The sequence below is a fragment of the Pezoporus flaviventris genome, unplaced genomic scaffold (assembly GCF_033815535.1).
Source record: "Pezoporus flaviventris isolate CSIRO_AGI_PZ_B2104156 unplaced genomic scaffold, CSIRO_AGI_Pfla_v1 ptg000057l, whole genome shotgun sequence".
Taxonomy (NCBI): domain Eukaryota; kingdom Metazoa; phylum Chordata; class Aves; order Psittaciformes; family Psittacidae; genus Pezoporus; species Pezoporus flaviventris.
Genome location: NW_026892605.1, coordinates 7,753,728 through 7,776,424, shown reverse-complemented (window position 1 = coordinate 7,776,424; position 22,697 = coordinate 7,753,728). Strand labels below are relative to the sequence as shown.

The 22,697-nt window shown below is 42.2% G+C and overlaps 1 protein-coding gene across 1 annotated transcript in view; it reads right to left on the bottom strand.

Moving 5' to 3' along the window:
• Positions 1–8,913, bottom strand: part of GOLPH3 (golgi phosphoprotein 3) — a 35,125-nt gene extending 26,212 nt beyond the window's left edge. Inside the window, exon 1 of the mRNA XM_061469564.1 lies at positions 8,427–8,913. Coding sequence (XP_061325548.1) covers positions 8,427–8,639 — 213 coding nt within the window. The 5' untranslated portion in view covers positions 8,640–8,913. The remainder of the gene's footprint in view (positions 1–8,426) is intronic.
• Positions 8,914–22,697: the final 13,784 nt, after the last annotated feature.

Here is a 22,697-nt window from a genome sequence, read left to right as displayed (position 1 = left end):
GTCATGGTCTGAACACTGCACAAACACTGTTCAGCAAGAGATAAAACAAAGGTGTGTTATCAACACTGTTCTGGTCAACAGCTGAAGACACAGTACCATACTAGCTGCTATGAAGAAAATTAATTCTATTCCAGCCAGGTTCAGTACACTTCTCTTAAAAACAGTGAGAAAAACCTAAATCTGGTATGCCCTTCTAATACAGGCAAAGCAGGTGCAATATCAGCTGACTAAATAACAGGCAGAAGTTTAACTAGGCAACACTAAGACTACAATTCCCTCCTCTAGGCTTATAAAAATACTGTATATGCTCCCAAACACAACAGCTATCCTTCTTCTTCTAGAGCAGTCACAATTTAAAACACTATGTAAAAGCACTGTGCCACTTCAAATTAGGGAGCTGTACACTTGGAGGGATCTGCATCTGATCATTAATGTGGATGGATTTCCAGAGTCATGTTTTGGGTGTTTAAACTTACCCTAGCTTTCTTTCAGATTGTTCTTTTCAGAACAAGCCTCTCACTTGTTTCACCAATCCAGGTACAAACAATTTTCAAGTAACAGACTATCTTGCAACAATGCCATGTCAACATTTTCAGTGAGATAAAAGAAAACATTCACTCATTGCACTGTTCTCACATTAAACGGTAAAAGTTCCTTCATTTAGTCCTTAACATATAAACTGATAACGTCAGCCACAGATTGCAGATGCTGCTAAAGCATAAGTCACAATCAAATATCCAGCACTGGCAAAGTAGTTTAAGGCTTTCTAAGTCATAGAATCACAGAACAGTTAGGGTTGGAAAGGACCTTAAGATCATCTAGGTCCAACACCCCTACCATGGGCAGGGACACCTCACACTAAACCATGTCATCCAAGGCTCTGTCCAACTCAGCCTTGAACACTGCCACAGATGGAGCATTCACAACTTCCCTGGGAAACCCATTCCAGTGCCTCACCACCCTCACAGGAAAGAACTTACTCCTTATATCCAATCTAAACTTCCCCTGTTTAAGTTTTAACCCATTACCCCTTGTCCTATCACTACAGGCCCTAATGAAGAGTCCTTCCCCAGCATCCTCATAGGCCCCCTTCAGATACTGGAAGGCTGCTGTGAGGTCTCCACACAGCCTTCTCTTCTCCAGGCTGAACAGCCCCAACAGCCCATCTTCATACGGGAGGTGCTCCAGTCCCCTGATCATCCTCGTGGCCTCCTCTGGACTTGTTCCAACAGTTCTATGTGCTTTTTATGTTGAGGACACCAGAACTGTACACAATACCCCAGGTGAGGTCTCACGAGAGCAGAGTAGAGGGAGAGAAATCACCTCTTTCGGCCTGCTGGTCACGCTAATTTTGATGCGGCCCATTATACGGTTGGATTTCTGGGCTGTGAGTGCACACTGAAGCCGGTTTGTGGTAAGTTTCTCATCGATCAACACCCTCAAGTCCTTCTCTGCAGGGCTGCTCTGAATCTCTCCTCTGCCCAACCTGTAGCTGTCCCTGGGATTGCTCCAACCCAGGTGTAGGACCTTGCACTTGGCATGGTTAAACTTCATAAGGCTGGCATCGGCCCACCTCACAAGCATGTTAAGGTCCCTCTGGATGGCATTCCTTCCCTCCAGCGTGTCAACCGAACCACACAGCTTGGTGTCATCGGCAAACTTGCTGAGGGCGCACTCAATCCCACTGTCCATGTCAGTGACGAAGATGTTGAACAGGACCGGTCCCAACACCGATCCCTGAGGGACACCACTCGTCACTGGTCTCCAGCCGGATATTGAGCCATTGACCACAACTGTTTGTGTGCAGCCGTCCAGCCAGTTCTTTATCCTTCAAGTGAAAGTAGTAAGTGACTGATACTGATCAGGACTGAGTAGCTACCTGGCATTTACCTCAACCCAGACTTCTCTACTGCTCAGCGCATTAGACATATTGAAATGCCAACGCGATACGTATGGAACGCTCCTCTTGCAGTAGAGACTCATTGCGGCTGAATGTGGAAGCACTCACGTGAAATCAAGCATCTACTGAAGTAAAAAATGGAAATGTGATGTGCTATGGTGTACAAGAATGACTGGTTAAACAGAAACCTCATGGTACAGCCCATGTACAAAAGGCACCCAGCCTGGCAGTTAAGGACTTTGTAAATAATACAACAACATGATGCTATCTAGTAAGACCATAAGGGCAGATGACTAGGAAAAATATAGCAGTAAGCAGCTTACAAGTGGTTAGAAGAATATCAGCAACAGACTAATTTCCCAGTGTGATGAGCAAATCCTGTAACACCCACAAATAAGAAAACAGCTATGAGTGTAACACCTCTCCAATTACAGAGATCTTGCTTATAGGGCATACAATGTTATCTTAACAGTCCATCACAAATAAGGGGGGTAGGAGGGTAAGAGAGAAGAGAAGAAAAAAAAAAGGGTTGAAATTCAGTAGCTTAGTATAGCATATAGGGGGGAGGTGAGAAAGACTTGACATGCATAATACTGGTTTGCACACAGGCTTAACAGCTCAGTCACAGTACCACACACCTGTGTGTTCCCAGCCTTATATAGAGTGTATACAGAGGAAGAGAATAGTAGTACACTATTTTATGTGTAACCTTCAATTTTTATATCTGAAAAGCATATAGGAAATCATTCTGCAATAATGTGTTATGAATATTTCTGGAATATAGATTACTGAAATTAATCTAAAACCTGTTTGCAAGCCAATAAAAACCCAGTTAAAAGTGACACATAAGTTGAGCATTACTTTTTTATTTCTTTACTCAAAGTTATGAGATGACAAATTGAGAATGTTATCTATGCAGAAGAAACAAAGCCACGCATTTACCCCAGACTACTTTCCTTTTCCCCCAGTAATGCAACACAGGAGTGACTACGTGTTGTAGTTATTATTTACTCTAACAGTAACAGTCATTCTTGAATACTGGCTGCAACACTCAGCCTGTTCAATTCAGCCTTGCAAAGAAGACCTGTTACATGCAGCTTAACTAACTGAGGTAAATGATGCAGTACCTGCACTACTTGAGGATCAAACAACACCTGAAATAATACCAATTAGTCTTCAGTTCCATGATTATTTCCATTCCAGCAAGTAGCAGCAATACCTTCTTATATACATTTTTAATTTTTTTTTTTTTTTAATAAAAGCAGCTTGCTATAGGAAGACAAAGGTCAGTTACAGCTTTGTTTAAGAGAACTTTGAAAAAACTGAGATGCATCACTAGAAAGGCTCTGACAATGTTTGTCTTCGCCTTACACGAGACAGCTTGACATGAAAGAAGGGACTACACCACTCTGGAAGTTATCCATGAATAAATAATTTAAAATACAGATTAGCCATGCTACAAGAGTGGGGACAGCCACACTAGCTGCATGCAAAACTAGGAAAGACAAACAACATTTATACACAAAGTCAACTTTATCCAGAACGCTGCTTTCAAATCAGCATGTCCTCCAAAGAACACAAAAGCAGGATTTACTCCGCAGCAAAGAGGCACTTCACTGCATGGTGTGGCACACAGAACTGGGTTACTCCTTCTTCCACATCTCCTATCTTCTCTTACCCTGTAGTTTATTCATGGACATGAAATTAAAAAAAGGACCAAGAAGGTAGAAAGCTATGAAAGAAACAATTTTTCACCACAGACATTACACACTTTGTTGTTATTAGCCCCTGAACATTTGAGAAAAAGCATGTCTTTGTCAAGGTTTCAACACATTCATACATCATTCTTCCGACCAAAATGCAAATTCCCAGCAGACGCCTCTTCATGTTTCACTCATTTGTCTCATTTTCAAGCAAAACTTGAGAGCTTTTGAGTTGACATTAAGGCTGTTGCCAAAGCTTTTTTATAAAAAAAAAAGGGAAAAAAACTAAAACAAAATAATAATAATAATAAAAAAATACTAATAAAAAACATAAAAATATATTTTGAAGACTTTTCAAAACCTGTTTCTTACACAGGCAAAAAAACCTTGACTACTTCATCATAATATCAATTTCCCTGATCTTCGTCGCAATGAAAATCCCACCCACACCCTGAATGTTTTCAAAATTCTTATTTCACCTTTCAGAAAAATCTCTTCAGGATTAAAGTACGGGGTTCAGTAACAAATCCAGGCACTCATATTTCTAATAAGAATAAAGAAACTACATTTTAGGACTAATCTGATCCACACAAAACAGCATATCTGAAGCAGGCAAACTAGCTCCCTAATAACTTATTTCAATATGACAAAAAATTTAAACTGCACACCTTCACAATACCTATTCGGACAAAAAGCTACACTGTAACATTACATCTTCAGCAATAAATGGAAGTTTCTGAAGACCAAAGATAAGCAGCAAAGATACAACATAATTCGTGTACCCTAAAAGGTGATTTAACATTACTTCACTCTCACAGATGAGATTTTAGTCTTCACCAAAGAAAGGGTAAGTAAGCCCAGAAATATTTACTGCTGCAGTAGACCACAGTGCATGATGATTATTTCAGCACACCATAAATAAGTTTTCTTTTAGCAAGTAAGGAATTAGTTACAGACCAAATAAATATTTTATCTTATTAGGTACCAGGTCTCAATAGCTGCTTCAATTTGTTTTGTTGCGGCACATTGTATAGACTGTAGAAGCAGATGTGTGCATTGCTGTATTTGAACAGATTCCTAACATGTATCAAGACAGAACTCCAAAAAGGAGTGGAAAAAAAACCAAACCACAAAGCAAAAAAAAACCCCACAAAACAGTTAAGAGAGCACAGCCACTTAGAAACCTCTCAGTGTACTACGGGACTGACTTACGAGACGTCTGGAAGAGCTGCAATGAACAAACTGGCCCGTACTCATATCTCATTTGTCATTTTTAAATAAGCTAACTTTTAACATTTACTAATCCCTTCTTTTGGGAATGATGACCTCAGATGCTTCAGTATTTCTACAAAATAACCTCCTTTTTATTGTGGCTTTGACCTATCCTACCACAATACTATTTTTAACCTTATACAGCAAAGTATTTTATTTCAGTGAGTATTTTTTATTCCTATAGCAACAGGGTATTGCTCTACTCTAAATGGACGAACACGACTCTCCTTCCCAAGCATGTTTCTGAAGGGTTTCCAAATAACTGTAGGTGTTCTTGTGATGTTCTCTGAAGAATTCTAGTAACATATTTTGTTCCAGTATATTACCTGCTCCCCCAAGGACACCGCATCTGTCATGTTACGCAAGCATGCGCATATTTCAGCACATATCCCTTATAACCTATCTTGACCTTGGAATACAGATGTAGTTACATTTACACAGAATACATTTACACAGAATAGAAGAAAAACGATTGGTAGAAAAGAGAAGCCAGTACACATACATCAAGTACAATTTAATTAGGCCAAAGAGGGAAAACAAAAGAGGAAAAAAAAAAAAAGAAGGAAAGAAAACAACTACAAAAAAAGGCCATGTTCAGAACCATGTGCTAATACAGTTAATTGTGTTCAAGCACTGAACGGAACAGAATTCAGGTGTGCCGCGTTCTAGGACAGACATTCTCACCACCAACCCCATACTGCAGCAACAAGCAGGCAACAACACACAAGTTTTGCTGTGGTTGCCTACAAACCTGAAAGCAGGTTTCAGATACATACCTGACAATCTCCTAGAAACACTGAACTCATCAACCCATCACTGCCTGAAACACTCTCTCCTAAGAGCAAAGACTGCCACCTACACTAACAAATTGTAAGTGGTCACTCCATACACGAGGCATTTTGTGTATATTTACATGATGTTATGCCATATTCACCAGTGTTTAACTTTAGAAAAAAAATACACCAAACCCTGAAAGCTAAGTTCAATGCCTATATCAGTGACTTCTGAGAGAGAAGCTATTTTTAGGGAAATACGTTCTTTGGCCAACTCTGACTTTTTTTTTTTTTAATTATTATTTTGTATTTATTTAAAACTCAACATTAGATTATTGTATCCTGGTGGAATGAACAGGAAAGATGTTAATCAGCTGTAAATTTACTGGCCTTCAGTTGAGCTTGTAGCTCACACACTTGCCTTCTCCTTTCCCTTAGACTTTGTGTAGTTTTACAGTTCTACTTTACAGACCCTATAGGCTTTGCTCTGCTTGCCGTCATGAGAAAGTCTCACACAGATGTCACAGAAAATCAGTTCTACTGGAAGTAAAAATCTTGTAAAAAGCACTTCCAATGTGTAAAGTAAGTAAATTTTGCTTACTTAGCATTAAAACTATAAAGAGCAATAACAAAAAAAAAAATCACCTTTGCAAACGAGTCTATCATTTTATTTCCAATTTCAAAAGGAAAAACCAGGAACAGTGTTTTGCATAGCACAGCTTGTACACAGTGGTACAAGCAGACCCAAAACCAAAAATACAAACCCTAATGATTCATTCATGATGCATTCAAAAACAGTGCATGCTACAGTTTCTGCATATAAGCCCCCTAACTTAGATGATATTATCATTCTTTTTGTCTGATGTCTCAATGCAAAATCCCAAGGCATTTATAGGTGTCTGTGCCACTGTAACCTTTCAGTTCCTTTTGCCACACAAAGAAGTCCTTGGTCATCTGCAGTGTGCACCACTGCTGCACTTAGCAAAGTTAGATTATTTGAAATTTTAAGGCATACCAGTGCAAATCTGCATTTTTAGGCCAAATATTAACTATTAACTTTTGATTATATGATGAAGAGTTGCATCATATATTCTTTCTACGGAGAAAGAATCTTTAGAGCCTAAAGCCCACAGATTCAGCAGATTTAGCACACAATCCACAGAAAAAAAATAGCAGAAAGATCACCCAGCTTATCTCACCTTCCTCGAGGCAAGATCACCTAGGCAATCTGCGAGGTATCTGTCTTGTCATATCCATCTTACTTTCCTGCAAATATTCAGGTGTGTAGAAAGAAAAGCATGCATATACACAAGTCCTCAATTCAACTACTGAAAGTACACATCACTGAACATCTACAAAGTTTACCAGGATGCCATGACAAGGTCCATGTGAAAAAATAGGAAAAAATATGGCCTAAGATACACAATCAGTGAGAGAAATAATATATGCTACTGCAGCAAGTATGTATACAGATATAACCACATGCATTAAAAAAAACCAAATGTCAACCAGGACTACTCTTTAATCTATTCACTACCAAACCAGAAAACCTATTTTAGATGCAACACACTTTCAAAAAACATATAACCTACCAGCTTCCCTCCTCCAGTATTCTGTCCTAATGAACATGAACAGTTTTAAGAGACTTCCACCCAAATCAATGAACTGGCTTCATTAATGAACTTACCAAACACACACACACACACACACACACACAAAAAAAAGGCAAATAGGTTGCTTATAAAATTCATTGTAACTTGTAACTAAGACATACTATGCTTCACAATACACCAATTCAGATTAAACTGTTTCCCCAACAGGTCAGTGTGCACACTTTTAATATTGATTACCTCTTTCAAATGAAACAAAAATCCAACATGCTGGCAGCAGTAAGCCTTCCTCAATTACTGTCATTCACAGTATCATAACAACTAACTTGCAAATTCGGTAAAACCACAGAATTATATAATAATGCCATTTCCCCATTTTGACACACTTCTCATTACTCAAGACCCATTTTTGTCATATATCCCTCCCTCAATTTTAAGGCACTGTTCACATGCATTAGCCTGGAAAGTCTTAGTAGAATGTAAGATTAGAGCCCTTAGCGTGGAACGTCTTAGCAGAATGTAAGATTAGAGCCTCAGAAAGTAACATTAGATCCTAAAGCATCCGAGAACCCCATAACTACCAGAAAGTTGTGTCTGACAGAATAGGTAAGAGTTGACAAGACATTAGAGCCATGGGTAAATTGTAGGAGGTGTATAATTATTACAGATCTAGCCAGACCTCCCACCAACGCTGACAAGAGGCCCTGGTCCTCACCTCCAGTCTCCTATATTGCCCCAACCTCTATTCTGCGTTCCTTGAGAAGCTACAATATAAGAACTCTTCTGCAAACCCTATATCCAAAGGGCAATCCAAACTCTTGGCCAGGGCCCTCCTCCCCAAAATCCAAGCACCTTCCCCATCTCCCCCAGAGCACTGAGCCTGTTCCAGCATCCACACCTACCCACAGCAACATCACGCCTCTGCCCCAAACCCGCAGCAGCATCCACCTAGGAGCGCCCTTGCTGCCATCCAACCCATACCCCGGCACCACTTGGGCTCCCCTTTCCTATAAAAGCTCTTCATAAGCCCCCGAATAACCGGTGTCCCCTCAGCCGTCCCGTTCCCGTCCTCCTTCCCCACAGCACCACCGGGCCTCCTCAGCCAGCGCCTGCCCACCGTCCCTCACCTCGTCCCGCCCCGGCCCCGCCGCCACGGCCCCAGCCGCACCTCACGGTCCTTGAGGCCCAGAAGCAGCACCTCCTCCATAAGGGTTAGCCGCGTTTCCTTGGAGTCGCCCTTCTCGTCGTCGCCAGACTCGTCCCGGCGGCCTTCATCCTCCGAACCGCCCCCCGCTCCCCGCTCCTTGTCGGCGGCGGCACTGCGGGAGGCCTCGGTCCGGCGCTGCACCAGGCCGGAACTGCGCTGGGTCAGGGAAGTCATGCCTGGAGGCTGCGGGAGGGCAGAGGCCCGCTGAGGGGAAAGGCGACAGCTCGGGGAGAGTTGAGGAGAAGAGACCGGATCCGCAGCCGCCTCCGCCCTACCCGCACCGGGACAGCGGCCGGCCGCGGGGAGTCATGGGGAGCGGCGCAGCGGGGAGGCGGAGGCTGCGGGGGCCGACGTCCCCCCCTGCGGCGGCCGAGCTGGCGGAGGCGGCTTCTCCTCCAATATGGCGCCGCGGGCTGATGTCAGCGGAGGATGTGGCAGCGCCGGGGAGACGGAGGGAGGAGGCACCGGAAAGGGCAGCGGGCGGGAGGAGCTCCGCGGGGCGGGGGCGGGGCGCCAGCGGCCGGGGCCCGGTTTTGACCGTTCTGGCCGTTACCTGGGGCTGCGGAAAATGGGTGTTCCAACGCTCCGGGAGACGGGCAGGCCGGTGCCATGGCCCGGGGGAGCGGGTGCTCCGCTCTCTTAAATTAGCGGGGGGGGGTGTCCTTTAAAAAGTGCCTTATTTACAACCTTAAGCCAGCTTGATTTAGTTCTTAGCCACAAGGCCGTGTCTGACGGCTAGTACAGTTCCCCCCAGGGATCTCCATTTATATATATATGTATCATGTAATCATAGACTCAGAGAATAGTTAGGGTTGGAAAGGACCTTAAGATCATCTAGGTCCAACCCACCTGCCATGGGCAGGGACACCTCACACTAAACCATGACACCCAAGGCCTTGTCCAACCTGGTCTTGAACACTGCCAGGGATGGAGCATTCACAGCCTCCCTGGGAAACCCATTCCAGTGCCTCACCACCCTCACAGGAAAGAATTTCCTCCTTATATCCAATCTAAACTTCCCCTGTTTAAGTTTTAACCCATTACCCCTTGTCCTGTCACTACAGTCCCTAGTGAAGAGTCCCTCCCCAGCATCCTCATAGGCCCCCTTCAGATACTGGAAGGCTGCTATGAGGTCTCCACACAGCCTTCTCTTCTCCAGGCTGAACAGCCCCAACAGCCTATCTTCATACGGGAGGTGCTCCAGTCCCCTGATCATCCTCGTGGCCTCCTCTGGACTTGTTCCAGCAGTTCCTTGTCCTTTTTATGCTGAGGGCACCAGAACTGCACACAATGCTCCAAGTTCAGTTTTTCATCAACCAAATGTGTGTATACATATATATGTGTGTGTACATATGCTTACTGGCTAAGCTACGGTGAGCTCTCACATTCTTTATTTCAAACTCAGGAGATGGAGTCCCTCTGCTCTGCTGTCAGTGAGCGTCTCTTCAAAACTTTAGCCCTATTGACTGGGGCACACCAAAAGCTCTAAAGAACTACTTAACAAGGCTACATCCTGTATATGTTTCCATATAGTGTGTTTTATTGAGGCTTGTGAGCCCAGAGAAGCTGCGGCTGCCCCATCCCTGGCAGTGTTCAAGGCCAGGTTGGACAGGGCTTGGAGCAACCTGCTCTAGTGGAAGGTGTCCCTGCCTGTGGCAGGGGGCTGGAACTGGATGAGCTTTAAGGCCCCTTCCAACCCAAACCAGTCTATGATTCCATGATTCTATATATCTAAGATACAAATAAAATACGTCTAAAAATAATAAAGAATTAGTTTTTAGACGCACCCTGTTTACCAAGAGCTCCAAGTCACTTTGTAAGTGACTTTAGCCTCCATGGTTTCCCACACCCTCAATTCTATCGCCAGGCTGTTGTGGCTTGATGATAATTCAGTGTACCTTCTTCAAGATCACTGGTAAGAAGGAATAGCAGACGGACAAGATTGATCCCCAGAGGAAATGAATCACTCACGCAAGGGTTCACTGATTGACAGACAAAATTGATCCCCAGAGGAACTGAATCACTCCCGCAAGTGCTCGCTGATTGTTCCTCTTCTGTGTTTTGAGACCTGTTAATTATTCACAGTCCACTTTACTGTATGGCATTCTGCGGTTTTTATATTCCTAGAATTTTTAATTAAAATGATTTGCTGTACCAGTCAAATGCCTATCTGAAGCTTAGGTTTATAATATCACTGCTTCTTTCATCAAATGAACATTTGCCTAAAGGAGAGATACCACAATTGCATTACAAGATCTGTTTTCTGGAAATATCTTTTATGAGTAGTAATTATGCTCAAATAGTCATTAATTTAGACCTACATGAGACATTGGATATTTTGCTGAGGATCACAATCAAGATGATAGGCATGTAATTAACCTGGGTCATCCCTTTTATTTTCTCCTAGCTTTCTATATTAGCTTTCTTCTGTTCTTTAGGTCTCCCAGATTTACTGAGAATCATAATCTCAATTGAGATCAGAAAGAGGTTCTATAATGCCCTTTTGAAAACCTGTATACAAATTATCCTGGCTTAATGATGCAAATTACCTAGCTTCGCTACTGCTGTTTAAATTTGTCTTCAAGTATGCTGTTAGACAAAACTGTTTAATCTTTGTCCTCTATTATAATACTTACCTGTTTCTCAGGTAAATGAGAAAGCCTATTAACTGAACACATTTTTAAAGCACTGTTAAGAGTTCTTACATTTTTAGTGTAGTGATATCATTGTTAGGATTTGCCTTGTATCTACATTCAATTCCCTGTTTCTTTCTGTTGGCAAAAATTTCACATCACCAATTTCCTTTAATTCCTAGGTTATTTAACAAAGCAATAGTATCTTCTCCTTTCTCATCAATAGAATGCACTAATTTGGGCTGTTACCATTGTTTTCACCTTCCCACCACACTAGTATGGCATTTTAACTACGTTTGGCTTTTTTTCTAATTGCATTTTAAGGCTTAACTGACAGAATGTTCATCAGCAACTAGTAGTTTCTATTTCCTTTGTTTGGGTCCTTTCGTCAAGGGCCAGAAAATACTCATAATTATTTTCAGTTTTGTGAAAAATCACTTTTTAAAAAGCAGCTGATTAAGTTACTGATTTGCCCACTTTTTATTACGAAAGTGATAAAAATGTAATCACTTGTAGGTGAATAAGAATTCTCAATTTTGTTGATCGATTTCAGTTTTATTAGGATGAGGTGCACTATGAAGTGCCTTGTATTTGGCAGTCACTTTTCTGGCTTAGAAATTCAGCTGTTTGCACAAATTAAATAGTGTAATTTCAAACAAATATATTTTCTCATGATTAACTTCCATTCTGATTCTTTATCTAATGAACCTAATCTAGTAAATTCAGTGTGAATCAAATTAAGAATGCATATAATTGAATTTTGAGCCTACTAAATATTTTTTTAACACCAATACAATGCTGACAGAAAAAATCAAAATCTGAATGAAGAGGATCACAAAGACACATTTCAGCACATGATTTTGTTGGTGTTGATCCCTTCTACACCACTGAGAGTTGGTATGTTAGCAGGGACTGTTCAGCTTGCTAGATCTCCACCTAGGAGATCCTAATGTACTGTGTTGTAACCTTCTTTGCTGCAATTTATTTTACAGTACTGACCTGTATTTAAAAATATTACAGAGTCAGATGTGGCTCTATCAGGAGTTCAGAAGGCTATAACACCCCATAGTGCATTTGGCACTGGCCAGTGCAACATGTGGGTCTTGTCATTTGTGTTGTCACTAGGTACAGACTCCCCTTCCTCCCTCCATCCCAGTCCCAGTGGTATCCAGCCTGAGAGCTGAGGCCCTAAATCCTTTAAACATTGTGTGAAGAAGTAATCATGCAAAAGCATAAGCTGTAGTCTATAAATTTTTTTTTTTGTCTTGCAGTAAATTCACCTTCTAACACACGTGTTTATTCTTAAGCCTGTATCTGGCAGGATTTCTATTAAGAGTTGCTGATGACTCTAAGTTATCTTTACTAAACGCAGTAGTCTTCAAAGTAGCTAGGTTTTTTTAACTATTACTAGCCCACTGAGGAGTTGAAATGAAAGGGAATGAATTCTGGGCTCTTATTTTGTACTGTGCTAGTTGTAATTGCCATGATTACTTCACCGTAGGAGCAGGGCGTACCTCAGTGATGTCAGCAGAAAAAGTGATTGACAAACTGGTTGCAAACATCTGTCAGGACAGCGGGTCAAGCAAAGAGTAACTTTACTGAGCAGGAGGTCACATGCTATTAGCTATCCACAATTGTATCGCAACTTGAACATCACAAGCATGATGCACAGCTGGTTAAAGCAAGTGTTTGTAAGAATTCTCAAGCTAACAGATGTGCCAGGCTCTGAAATGTAAGATGTAGTGGGCAAATTCTAGTGCTACAGTCGTGGCATCATAACAAGATACTGCTAGGCAGATTTTGCTCTTGCGGGGCAATTAAATTAATAGCAAGTGCATGTTTTGAAGTTGACAGCAAGAAGGCAGCACTTGTTTTCTAGAAGGCAGCTGCTCACTCTCCTACAGCTTCACCTTCCAGTGGTTTCACCAATCAAGCTTGTTCACATTCCTGCCTGTGTCTTCCATTCCCTCCCAGTGAAAGTTTGACACTCCCAATTATGCCACGAAAAACAAGTGTCAGGTGGAGCTGTGGCCCAAATCTGGCTAAGGATCTCACTTAAAAACAACAGGCAAAAAAAGGCATGGTTACCCTTATCATTTCAGGGATCTGTTGCCAGGGCAGCCTCACAAGCAGGCACTGTATCATTACTGAAGGAGCACTGAGCTTAAGTACAAAATATGGAAACCCAATGGCCAGGAGCAAAGGGCTTTAAAACCATGCTGATTAAAAGCATGCTGCTTGAGTGCTAGAGTAGACATCAACGCCAGAAAGCAACTGGAAGGTACAAACTATCTTGAGATTTTTTCTACCCAATATTATCAGTGTTATCTCCAAGAACAGGATTTTCATTTCCAGTGAGAATCCAGATGCTGAAAGTTACAGAGTGACAACAAGAGGAGGAGCTCAAAGATACGGGACAAGAGAACTGAGTGGACTAATATGTGGTAATGTAAGTGGAAAGAAACTAGGGTAATGATCAACTGATTGTGGAAATCATGCGTAGTACACAGTGGTCACATAATACAGAATCACAGACTGGTTTGCGGTGGAAGGGACCTTACAGTTTATTCAGTTCTAACCCCTGCCAGAGGCAGGGCACCTTCCACTAAAGCAGGTTGCTCCAAGCCCAGTCCAGCCTGGCCTTGAACATGACCACAGTTGAGGCATCCACAGCTTCTCTGGCCAACCTGTGCCAGAGTCTCACCACCCTCACAGTAAAGAACTTCTTCCTAATGTCTCATCTAAATCTATTTTTTTTCAGTAAAAAAAGTTATTCCCCTTGTTCTATCACTACATGCTGTGGAGGCATTCTCACAGGAGAATGGATAATTGGTACATGAATTCTGAATAATCCTGAAAGATATAGCAAGGCCATGAGAGGCCTGAGGAAGCCTAAACAAGCAAGATGAGAAGAAGCTGGATTTTACTGAGTTAATGAAAACTGTGGACTGTTGGCAAGCTTTCCAGGTCCAGTTCTCACACCTGTACTTAACCAATTATATGTTAGTCACTAAGGGTCTTCAAGACATGTATCCAATCATAATATGCCAAATCACTGTAAGTGCATGTAAGAAACAGTATTTAAGGGGTTAAGGCTTTGTAATAAATGGCTTTTGTCTGATCATATTGATCTCTGACTGAGTCCATGTATTTTCTGCGGCAACATGCCTTTGTGAAAAGGGCATGAAGTGACTGGACAAGGGGAATGGTTTTTTTCCCTCTTTTTCAAAATTTGTTTGTTCTTACTATTCTCTCTTTTGGTTTCAGCTTTACATGCTTTACTAGTGCTGTTTTTCTGGTTACTAAATAAATCCTTCACTAGTCTGTGCAGACCAGCTGGGATTTTTTTGTTGTTGATTTTAGGAATGAACTTTCCAACACTAGTAGCAAGTTTTTCTAAGTGAAAAGCACTTACTGATATGGCTTTTTCTGTCCATAGAACAAACCCTTTCTTTGACAGCTTTTAATGCCCAATAGTCAGATATCATTTAAATTACCAGTTTACAAAATCAAAATTTGCCAATATGTCTTTTTCCCATGAGACTCTTTAAGGTTCCCCCTTGGGATGATTTAAGGATGTTTTAGGCTTCTCAGAAATATTGAGCATTGTTAACTTTTAGGGGCATAGCGCCAGCTGTTAATGCCTAGCTCTTATAAAATTAGATGCAGTCACTAAATCGGTAATAAGATTTAACATCAAGGGGCTCGAGCGAAAATTTAATGCTGCTTTTAGTTGTTGTATGTACAAAACCAATAAATTGTGGTTTTTTAGAGACAGAGTTGCAGGCATGTTAGAAAAACCAAAGGCAGATATGTAAAGGTGTTATTCACATTTGCCTATTTCAAAAAGGTTTTCTTCCTTTCAGGAATTTCCAGATCCTTCCATTTTCTCATCTCCTGTGGAATTGAAATGATTGCTAGTTTCTGAAATTTTTGTATTGTAATAGCATCTTCCTCCTTGTACCTGAGTGATACTGTTCAGTATCAGGAATCTGTACTGGTGTTTTAATGTTACAATTATAGTACTGAAATCATAAGGACAAAAGTATCAGGGAGTATGCTGTTTGTAATGAAGTTGCACTTTTATTTCTACACTGAGGCAGTTCAACCAGCATCACTAGGAAAAATGTGCACATAACTTACCTTTCACTGGGTAAAACTGAGTCCCATGAAGCCTCCACCAAAACTGTCATTGGTAGTTGGGCAAAATTTGCAATGTATAATTCCATGAACTTTATACAAATTCAGTTTTGAAAAATCTTTATTTCACTTCTTAATGTAATAAATGCTTTACTATCTGTTCCTTGAAAAGTGCATAAATACTCATCAGCTCATTAAAAAAGTACATAAAGCCAGATGGTGCAAAGAAAATGATTCCATAGAGCTGTAATTTACAAGATAAATAGTGATTAGAACAGTATTCTTATATAAATAGAGAGTACTCGTGTCATTCAGAAATGTGTGTAGAATAAATGTCAATTACTTTTGGTAGGTTTACACACTCTTGTTATGACCAAAGACCCACACAAATAGAATCTGGTAATGAGTGGTAATTTTAGAACAGTAACTGTGAGGCAGAGCCATGAGGTCAATCAGGGAGAAGAATAAGGATTCCCGGAACTAGTGTTCATATCAACTCAGCAAAGGTGTGTGAGCAGCTGGGACAGCAGCAGCCATCTCTGAACATTTATAAGGACTGTGGTAAAGGAGACTAAGCTGCATTTTTGTCTTACCTTGTTCCCAAGAAATCAGCTAAGCACATTGCAATGTCTGTTCTGCTCCTGGCAAAGGTTGCACACCCTGCTTGTGCAATTTGGTTTGTACTTCTGATGGCAGCCAAGAGGTGGTCATCGCAGGGAGGGCCAGAAGGTTTTTAAGTCTGACAAATGATATTTCCTTCCATAATACCGTCCATCCAGGGTGCAAAACCACTGATAAACATTTGCAGATTAAACATGCAGACATCTCCAGACTAGGCAAATTCATTCATGAGTCAAACGAGGATGGAAATATGTCTAAATAGTATGTTACATTTGAAGTTGGTTTTGAAAAAACAGAATAATAAAACTTAGTGCGAGTCTTAGAGAGCATTATGTCTTACTATCTTGTTGTAAACTTCCTTGCACGGTTGTTGCCATCGCGAGCCACTAGAAACCAAACATGGATTTGATTGTGACAGAGGGAGAAAATTCCAGAAGATATTTTTTGTAGGGGACACACTTGCTTTTAACTGGGTGAGTTCAGAAGTGAGACTGCCCACTCAGCAGCACAGCACTCCACCAGCACTGCCGCTTTTGTTTTAACCTGCATTCTGGCCACCTCCATTCCTGCAAGACAAAAGCTTGAGTGTATTATCCCCATTTTTCCATAGGGTTAAAATGAGCCAGATGTGCAGACTGATTTTTGGGGAGTTAATTCTGCACTGGATTATATCTGTGCAACAACATCTACCTTAGGAATTATAAAATAATATTATTGCTAGATCATTTCTATGTGGCGGCTTTTAAAGAGATTTCGCTGGCTAACACTTTTCCATCCATTCAAATATTTATTAATAGGTTTGGTGCAAAAGTGCTGTTATTCAAACATAAACTTGTTTCTGTTCAGTGGAATAAGTACATTTTCGTAAGTACTGATTGCATTTAGGAGTTCATTAATGATTTATAAATATGTAAGAACTCCTGCTATGTACTCATAGGACTAACTGCACATGGCTTAAGTAAAGATGATGTACAGTATCTAACCATGAGACCCAGAAGGGTGTGATGATGTACAGTATATAACCATGAGACACAGAGGGGTGTGATTCTAGAATGTCTTTTGTTTTTTAATATTAGTATTTCTAGCAATCACAGTGGGTTCATACAGAGCAGAAACCTGACAGTTTCTGATGGTTTTCTATGTAGATAGTTTATAGATAAACTTCTGATATTTTTCTGAACTGTATTTTCTGAACTCTCAGAAAAGTCATGATAAAGCAATAATTTTACAATCAGCTTTGTACATCTATAGCTTGCTCATATTTCTGCCTTTGGTGGATTTTTTCTCCCTAAAAAGTAGATGGAGAAAGACAATGATATCTGGGGCTTCACTTGAAGATAAAAAGAGCTAAAACAGCACCAGAAATACACAGTATAGCGGGAAAAGTTATGTGGTTTTTGTTTTTTTTTTTCCTAGGGACCCTGAATGGGGAAGTGGGACTCTACAAATGCCTCAGTGACTCCAGAGCGAACCAGTAGCTGAATACATTCCCCTGCATGCCTGGACATGCAGCACACCATTAGAGACCCGACGAGCCTGACAAGAATAGAGTCAAAAAACTTGGCACAAGAAAAATTCTCCAAAATACTTTTCTATACCTGGGAGGAAAAGGAAATAAAGTCTAAAATAAGTGCTTGCATAGCTTATTCAGATGTATGGACTGCTGTCTTGCAAATGGCCACTTATTTTTGCATTATCATATTTTTGGTTTTTTAAAGGTACTACGCTGTTGCAAATTTAGCTTTGAACAGGGCAGAAGAAGCTTTCCTTTTCTCCTGTATCCAGTTACCATTAAATTAAAACTTCAAGCTAGGACATTGATAGCTGCCTGCATCAAAGCCTCATGCTTAGAATAGGAGCAGTTGTTGCAAGTGGCCATCAGGTCACTTTCCCATGATGATGCAGGCAGTTGCAGGACTAGCTATAAAACATAGCTTACCTTTGGGGCCTCCCCAGAATCCAGCTCCCACAGCTACAGGAGGTGGTCTGATGCTCAGAAAAATAAACTATGTCACAGAAGCCAGGATTAGACCTTCAGGACTCCAGTAACTTCCCCAGAGAGGAGAGATTAAAAAGGATCAGCAGCTGAATTATTGCTGGCTACAAATTAAGACAGAAGTTAGAAACAAAATCTTAGTGAAGAATCCCAGCTGATGACTGTTAGTAGAAATACATTCAGCAGCCTAAGAGGGTGGCCCTGGCACGGTCCAGGAACCTCCAAACAACACAGATGCACCTTAGTGCGATGGGGAGTGAGAGAAGCTGTTCAGTGTACTGGTACTTTCACCTGCACAGACAGTGAGTCAAGATCTCTGATTTATAAGTCATCTTCGGAAGAAAAAATAAATCTTTCTGCTCTTCCTCAGATGCAATAAATGATGTCTGCGCTTTCCATATTTCATAGGTTCAGTTTAGGTTTCACAGAATCATGTAGGTTGGAAAAGACCTTTTAGAGTTGAACTCTTCACCCAAAACCACCAAGTCCACCACTAAACCTTGTCCCTAAATGCCACTTCTGTATGTCTTCTGAATACCTCCATGTCACACTGATGAGTCAGCCATCTGTATCAAGGTATCCAGCTTTCATATGCATGGTCTTCTCTCACCAAATGTTTTGCCTAAGGTTTATCTATGCACCAGCTTAATTTGCCAAAGGGTAAGCCAATAATTTTACTTAGCAACTACTTGCTAAGCAGTTAAGTTCTTCAGAGAGGAAAACAAGAAAAAATCCTTTAAAAATCCCCCCAAACTAAAACTAGCCTCACTGTTCACAGCCTAAAGAGTGGAGCAGCAAATGCAACTCTTGTGTTTCTGCAGAACAAATGCCTGAGCAGAAGACACTTTTCCTGGCCTTAAGCATCAAAATGCATCTATGGCTGAAATCCAGTGAGATGATTTCTCACTGGTTACAGTAGGGTAGCAGGACCAGGCACTCTGCCAAAGCAAAGAAAGCGCTCCCTCCCTATCCTGGAAGCGTGATCCCACTCTGACAAGCAAATTTAGGACTTTCCCTCTTCTTTAAACCAACGGGGCTCTGTTTTCCTAGCTGCAAACTCAGCCTGGAACTGGGGAATCAACTTGGCACTTTACTTCCAGTCATAAACGTCTTTCAGCCAAAACCTAAGTGCTGCTTATATCTGCACAACCCCAGGATTGTAAACTGGCCTCAGATACAAGTGTCATGTTTGAATACTTGTTCACTAGTCATTGTTTATATAAGGTTAATACAAGGTGCTATGTGTTTCTAACATCCTGGTTCACAACAGGAACTAGTTCTGGCACTGCATAAGGCCATGTTGCTCTCAGCTATGTTACTGCCATGGAGCCAAAAACTTCAGCAAATTATTTTTGTAGAGGTGTACTACAAGCTGGCAGTAGCAGGGACTTTATTTTGCCATTAACATCAAGAAATGTGGCATGGAATATGTAGGAGGACCAAAACTGAAGAAGATGCCATTTTTACCACTTTCCATTGGCAAGACTATATTGAAAAGATACGGCTGCACAAAAATAACTCTGAAATTTGAAAATACATAGATAAAGCTACTTCAAAGTAGGCTTTTTGCTATGTCTCTTCAGCACAGCTGACAAACATTAAAAAACAATCAAGATTCCTAATTCTGCTCCATCTGCCAGTTTCCCTTCCACAGGAAGGGACCTTTCTTGACCTGGGCAGTTGGCCAGCTCAGAGCCCAATAGGTTACCCCAGCTAGGAATAAAGCATCTTTGATGCAGTTCAGTTTATTTACAAAAACATGTGGCCCTACTCCTCTGAGCACAGTATAAATCAAACAGCTGGAGACAGTTTCTTTAAACACAGCTCTTGCAGCCTGCGCCTCACCCAAGATCCCTTTTCGCAAGGCTTCTCCTACCAGTTTTCCATAGAGCAATGCATGTCTTGCTTCTCACCACCACCAAATACAACTAAGAACTGACACACCAAGGTTACTGATGGGTGGTGACACAGCTATTGCCTGCCCCAATGTGGGACAGGCTGCGTAGACTTCCGTAGCTCAGCAGTGACAACTTGGTGATAGCCACACCAAGCTTAGAATCATAGAATCACAGAATAGTTAGGGTTGGAAAGGACCTTAAGATCAGCTAGGTCCAACCCACCTGCCATGGGCAGGGACACCTCATACTAAACCATGTCACCCAAGGCTCTGTTCAACCTGGCCTTGAACACTGCCAGGAATGGAGCATTCACAACTTCCCTGGGCAACCCATTCCAGTGCCTCAGCACCCTCACAGTAAAGAATTTCCTTCTTATATCCAATCTAAACTTCCCCTGTTTAAGTTTTAACCCATTACACCTTGTCCCGTCAGTACAGTCCCTAATGAAGAGTCCCTCCCCAGCATCCCTGTAGGCCCCCTTCAGATACTGGAAGGCTGCTATGAGGTCTCCACACAGCCTTCTCTTCTCCAGGCTGAACAACCCCAACTTCCTCAGCCTGTCTTCATACGGGAGGTGCTCCAGTCCCCTGATCATCCTCGTGGCCTCCTCTGGACTTGTTCCAACAGTTCCATGTCCTTTTTATGTTGAGGACACCAGAACTGCACACAATACTCCAGGTGAGGTCTCACAAGAGCAGAATAGAGGGGCAGGATCGCCTCCTTTGACCTACCTGTTTATTAATGCAATGTTCTCACAGCAGGCCCAGGGTGACCTTCAGTGGGTGATTTTAGCTCAGGTCTTCCCGCAGTTTTAGTGTCTGGGCGGTACCTACTGGCAAACCAATAGTAAAATGAAGTGAACAAAAGCTAATATAGAGGCATGAAATACATTTTCTACACCTTTAAAATCAGCCATACCTAAAGGGACTCAAAATCCCACCATAAAAGCTTTCAAAAAATTCATGTGGCCAAACGGATGCTGTTAAAGGGTGCAACTACTTGTTTGTGGTGGGTTGACCTCGGCTGGATGTTAGGAACCGAACAAGCAGCTCTATCACTGCCCCTCCTCAACAGGCCAGGGGGAGAAGAATATGATAAAAGACTTGTGGGTCAAGAAAAGGACAGAGAGAGGTCACTCACCAATTACTGTCACAGGCCAAAACAGACTTAGGAAGAATTAATTTAATTTATTGCCAGTTAACATCAGAGTAGGATAATGACAAAAAAGAACAAACCTTAGAACCTTCCTCCCACCCCTCCCTTCTTCCCTGCTCAGCCTCACTCCTAATTTCTCTACCTCCTTCCCCTGAACAGCACAGGGGGATGGGAGTGGGGATTGTGGTCAGCCCGTCACACACATCCTGCTGCTTTCTCATCCTCGCACTCATCCCCTGCTCTGGTGTGGGACCCCTCCCACAGGAGACAGTCCTCCAGGGACTTTTTCAATGTGAGCCCTTCCCATGGGCTGCAGTTCTTCATGAGCTGCTCCAGCGTGGGTCCTTTCCATGGGGTGCATCCTTCAGGAACAGACTGCTCCAGTGTGGGTCCCTCCATAAGGTGCAGTCCTTCAGGAACAGACTGCTCCAGTGTGGGCCCTTTCCATGGGGTATATCCTTCAGGAACAGACTGCTCCAGTGTGGGTCCTTTCCATGGGGTACATCCTTCAGGAACAGACTGCTCCAGTGTGGGTCCCTCCATAAGGTGCAGTCCTTCAGGAACAGACTGCTCCAGCGTGGGTCCTTTCCATGGGGTATATCCTTCAGGAACAGACTGCTCCAGTGTGGGTCCTTTCCATGGGGTACATCCTTCAGGAACAGACTGCTCCAGTGTGGGTCCCTCCGTGAGGTGCAGTCCTTCAGGAACAGACTGCTCCAGCATGGGTCCGTTCCGTAGAGCGCAGTCCTGCAGCAAATCTGCCCCAGCACAGGCTCCTCTCTCCATGGGGCACAGATCCCACCAGGAGCCTGCTCCAGCCCAGGCTTCCCATGGGGTCACAGACTCCTTTGGGCCTGCCAGACCCAATACAGTGTTTCTTTTCCCCCACACATTCATGTGAAAATGAGCTAATTCTCCTGTACTCACTTAAAAGAGTTCAGCTGGATTGAATTCCTTTTCAGTCACTCCTGTGATTAGATTTACCTTTTCAGCTCCCCTTTGGTACACTCAGATACTATTTATCTGACTGAATGTAACTATTCAAAAGTGACTTCTTGGCAGGAGAGCTGCCATATGTGATGCTGCTCATACAGATGTAAAGATTTAAGTCAACTTTTCCCTTGGAGCATGCATTGCAGCAGGCAGATGTTTGCCTTGTGAGGGTGGAGCTGGTAGGCAGCAGGTTGTATATTGATAACTGAGAGGAAAACTGTCACAAAGGGAAGTGTTGTCTGCCAGTCTAGAGGGAACACTGTCAGCAGCCAGCACCAGTTGGGCTACTATTACTTTAATAAGATCCAAAAATGATGAGGAAACATTTATGTTCTGTCATTTCCTGCTGCCTAACTGAGTCTGGGTCCCTGGTAATTTCATCCGTTTCCAGCATCCATTATTAACTGCGGAACTCCAGAGGCCTTACATACTCATGCAGCCTCTACTTAACACCATTACTAAAGTAATGGGTTTACTATTACTGTATTTCAGTAGCTAGCCATTTTTATTATCATCTCTGCCACACCAGTTCTCTTCAGGTCCAGTCTGAATCATAAAAAGGGTCACTTAGATATGACGCCCGGTGGGTAATTTTCACTGGGAAATTAGGGTCTGTCAGAATGGAGAGAGCTCCTTCCTACATACGGGCTGCATATGGGCACAGCACATCACCTGCATCAAATTTAAATAAACCCAAGAAACAGATAAGTAAAAGATGCTAAAAAGGGGTTGGAGTAACCAACCAGCTCAGCTATGTGTGTCTGAGGCTTAGAAAATCAGGAATGCATCAGGAATC